Below are 3,849 nucleotides of genomic sequence, written 5' to 3' on the forward strand. Positions count from 1 at the left end.
AAGGAGCTTAAACGTAGCACATACTATGTTTTAAAATAGGTGAACCAATAGAAAATATCTTTACTTTTGGTGAACCAATAGAAAATATCTTTACTTTTCATTATGTAAGAAATATAATATAGATAATTTAGAATAAATAAAAAAATCAACGTAGATATACAAAATTATGAAAGACAAAACACATATTTTGTATTGTGACCAAGTCTTATACATACGTACTGTTTAAGTTTAACACAGACACTTTCCTGTTAAATTTAGTGACATTTTGATATAATTTTACGCCATTCTTTACTTAAAGTCGTTTTTTATGTCCTGTTATCGTCGTTTGCATACCAACATAATAGAATACTGACTTCACAGGTTATTTCATGAACCTCTATTTTAATTATTCCAGTCATGAAAAGAAACACAATCATATAACATATGTATCCATTTTAATGTAAACAAACAAACAAACGAAAAAAAAAACAAAATTTATTAATTGTGAATTGTTTGCTTTTCCTCATCAAAATTTATAATTTCAGTGAAGAAAAGTAAGAATCCATGATGAACTTAGAGGCCTAATCTACTACTTGTTTCGCTATTCCCTCTGCAGTAGACTAGTTTTGCCGAATTCCCGTTTCATCAGTACTGCTTGGCAAAATGATTAATGTATACATATTTGATATTTACAATATTTATTCTCAAGATTCATATCTAACACGGTCATTCTCAAATTATTTGTTTAGAATGTGTCCTTATATCAGATCCTGCAAACTTAAAATACAATTTAAGAAGTAAAGAATTTACAAGAAAGTCCAAGATCTTCCTAATCATGACTTCTTCAAAAAAAATAATAATAGTGGTTTCATTTTATGAATCACTTTCCCTCGATATTTCAGGGTGTGATATCTATAACATGTATTTTCATAATTCGTAGTTCGGAGATTTCGTTTTCACCAGCATTTGAAATATTTATTCTCAGTATTCTCGTGAATTAAGATTTGGCTTTTAAATGAATCACAGCTCATGCAGTTCGACTTTTCATAACCTTTAGTCTCTATATAATCTTACAGGATCCACTTATCATAACCTTGTTTGTCAAAAGTCTTGTATTTCTCACTTGTATGATCTTAACTTTCGCTCAATACTCAGTGCAAGTTTTAAATCTGGGAAACTTTTATTGTTATTTTAGCTTTTCTACAAATTTTTCAGTTTGTTATATATTTTCCCTCTCGGATACCTAACTCCGTTGGTGTTTTCTTCTCGTGGATTTACTTATCTTTCGGTTCCTGAAGGAGTAATTCGGATCAGCACCGATCCCATTGTGTTATAATTCAATAATCCAAATAAAAACTTTTTGAACAAAATGCATTACCTTAAAAATGATGTTAATCTTTATCTGTATGTCGCATTCTAAGTTATTATTGAAATATTCAACAAATATTTGGATACATCTAAGATACTTATAACCAAGTTCATCACATACATCATTTTTCTTTAAGGTGAAACTCCAAATGTTCTAATATTTATGGAAAAACCCCAAGAACGCAAATTCAAAAAGAGTAAATTTTGTAAAGCAGAGCGGAAATGATAAAAAGTTAACCAATTCGCTTCCTGTACATTAGCGAGAAACTGGAGCTGTAATACGCTATGTTCTTTTAAATATTTTTTATAAAACACTTTAAACATGTTACTCTTCCCATTTGTGATATGAACCCAATACAACAAAGTCTTTGGAAACTAGAAGCAAGTGCCTGAGCACGACGTTTTAAAGGCACTCAAAAAGTAATGTACTGAACTTTCACAAACGATTATTGACGGTTACATATTATTAATTTTCACTATAGACAATGCTTGTTTCAAATCTTCACGCTTACGTATCATTTTTTTTTTTTACCAAATAAATGGGAGCAACAATGTTTCAAATCAAATAATACTGTACTTAACACTTTATGCAAACGTACTTGTCATAAGACAATAACATTAGGCCTAACACATTTTTAATCTAGTCCCTTCTGACGTTTCAAGAATTAGTATGACAGTATTCCAACCAAACTGTATTTGTCATATCCATTACCGAAGACGCGTTTTGCTCAATCCAGAGCTTTTCAAGCCAAATGGGATACAACAAACACACCAGTGTTCGGAACACTGCTTATTATAGCCACTTGATACAACTACAATTGTTATGTGTGAACTCCTTTCACAAGCCTGCGAAGAAGGATTACAATTATACTTGTCATAATACATCAGTGTTAGGCCTAACACTATTGTCTTATTACAAGTATAATTCTAATCATTATTCACTGGCTCGTGAGAGGCGTACACAAGAGATTGGACTGTATATTTGTTGTAATAGATGATATTTTGGAAGCTTGTAATATTTTGTTTTTTGGGGTTTCTTGCAAAATTTAGTAAACATTTCTCAGAACTAAAGATGGCGTTCGAAATAATTATTCTTGACAATAACGTTCCTCCACTTGCAAAGGTCAAAGTTGGCACGTTTACTTGAGCAACACGAGTAGGTTATTATTACCAGTAATCATCTCTTCTATTATTTCTTTAAGTTAAATGCCACTGTATTTTAACTCCCTTCCACACACGGGGCAGGAATTGTTCTAAGATCACTAGGTGGCGCTTTGTTTGACTGTTCTTGATAGGCTAGTATGATCAAACTGGTTGAAGTATTTTAATATTTGAACATCGGCAAAGTGAGACTTTTAATTTAATTGGCGTTGGTCTTTCTTGCGACTCTATTCGCACTTTATACGTCAAACCATATATTAGTCGCGAGGTTTGGCTACTCCCTGCGACTAAACTTTCATGTATTGTGGTCATACTTCTGGCGACAACCTCCAGGACTGTCCGGATACAGCTCAACTACTGCTTCTGTTCGCACTTCCTGTGGAAAGGAAGGCACTTCGCGGCCGTGGACTCGCTGCGCGTGAAGAGTGTTGTGCTTCGGACACTGATTGTCAACAATGACAAGACCTTCCGAGGTTCCTTCTCTGTTTCTGCGTAGGTGAGGGGGTAGCGGGGGCGGGGGAGGTGGAGGTAGGGGAGGACTCTCACTACCTCTATGGTAACTACAGAACGGATAGTGTTGACTACCATCGGGTAAAATCGTAATTGCTACTTGTCTAGTGGGCGGAGATCTTGGGCTGTGGTCCTCCGCTCTGTTCACTGAAGAACCACCATTAGGATACTTATCGAGCTCTGGCACGTGACATCCGTCTCCTTCTGCCTCTTGTAATTCTTTATTATTACTCTTCCGAGATCTCATCTTCGTATGGGGGGTCATTATTAATCCTTCGTTCTTATCCAAACTACTAATTTTGTTGTCTAAATCTATTTCCATTGATGCTTCTTTGGAGCGACGCAGTCGGTACTCTCGTTCCCGCTCATTTCTTTCCTTGATCTTATTATAGCAAGAAATTGAGATTGACAGGCACATACCAAACACCAGAGCAAAAAATACCACCAAGATGATAATCATGTGCTCTGAAGACAGCACAACACTGGCTGTAGATCCTGACAAAATCAGAAAAACACAACACGTTACTCATTACAAAATCAGAAAAACACAACACGTTACTCATTACAAAACAGAAAAACACAACATGTTACTCATTACAAAATCAGAAAAACACAACACGTTACTCATTACAAAATCAGAAAAACACAACACGTTACTCATTACAAAATTAGAAAAACACAGCACGTAACTCATTACAAAATCAGAAAAACACCACACGTTACTCATTACAAAATCAGAAAAACACCACACGTTACTCATTACAAAATCAGAAAAACACAACACGTTACTCATTACAAAATTAGAAAAACACAGCACGTAACTCATTACAA

The 3,849-nt window shown here is 34.5% G+C and overlaps 1 protein-coding gene across 1 annotated transcript in view; it reads right to left on the bottom strand.

Annotated features, from left to right (window-relative positions):
• Positions 1-457: 457 nt before the first annotated feature.
• Positions 458-3,849, bottom strand: part of LOC106470505 — a 26,722-nt gene continuing 23,330 nt past the window's right edge. Inside the window, exon 3 of the mRNA XM_013931064.2 lies at positions 458-3,513. Within this exon, the coding sequence (XP_013786518.1) occupies positions 2,804-3,513 (710 nt within the window). The 3' untranslated portion in view covers positions 458-2,803. The remainder of the gene's footprint in view (positions 3,514-3,849) is intronic.

Source organism: Limulus polyphemus, unplaced genomic scaffold (assembly GCF_000517525.1).
Source record: "Limulus polyphemus unplaced genomic scaffold, Limulus_polyphemus-2.1.2 Scaffold4046, whole genome shotgun sequence".
In the NCBI taxonomy this organism is placed as follows: Eukaryota; Metazoa; Arthropoda; class Merostomata; order Xiphosura; family Limulidae; genus Limulus; species Limulus polyphemus.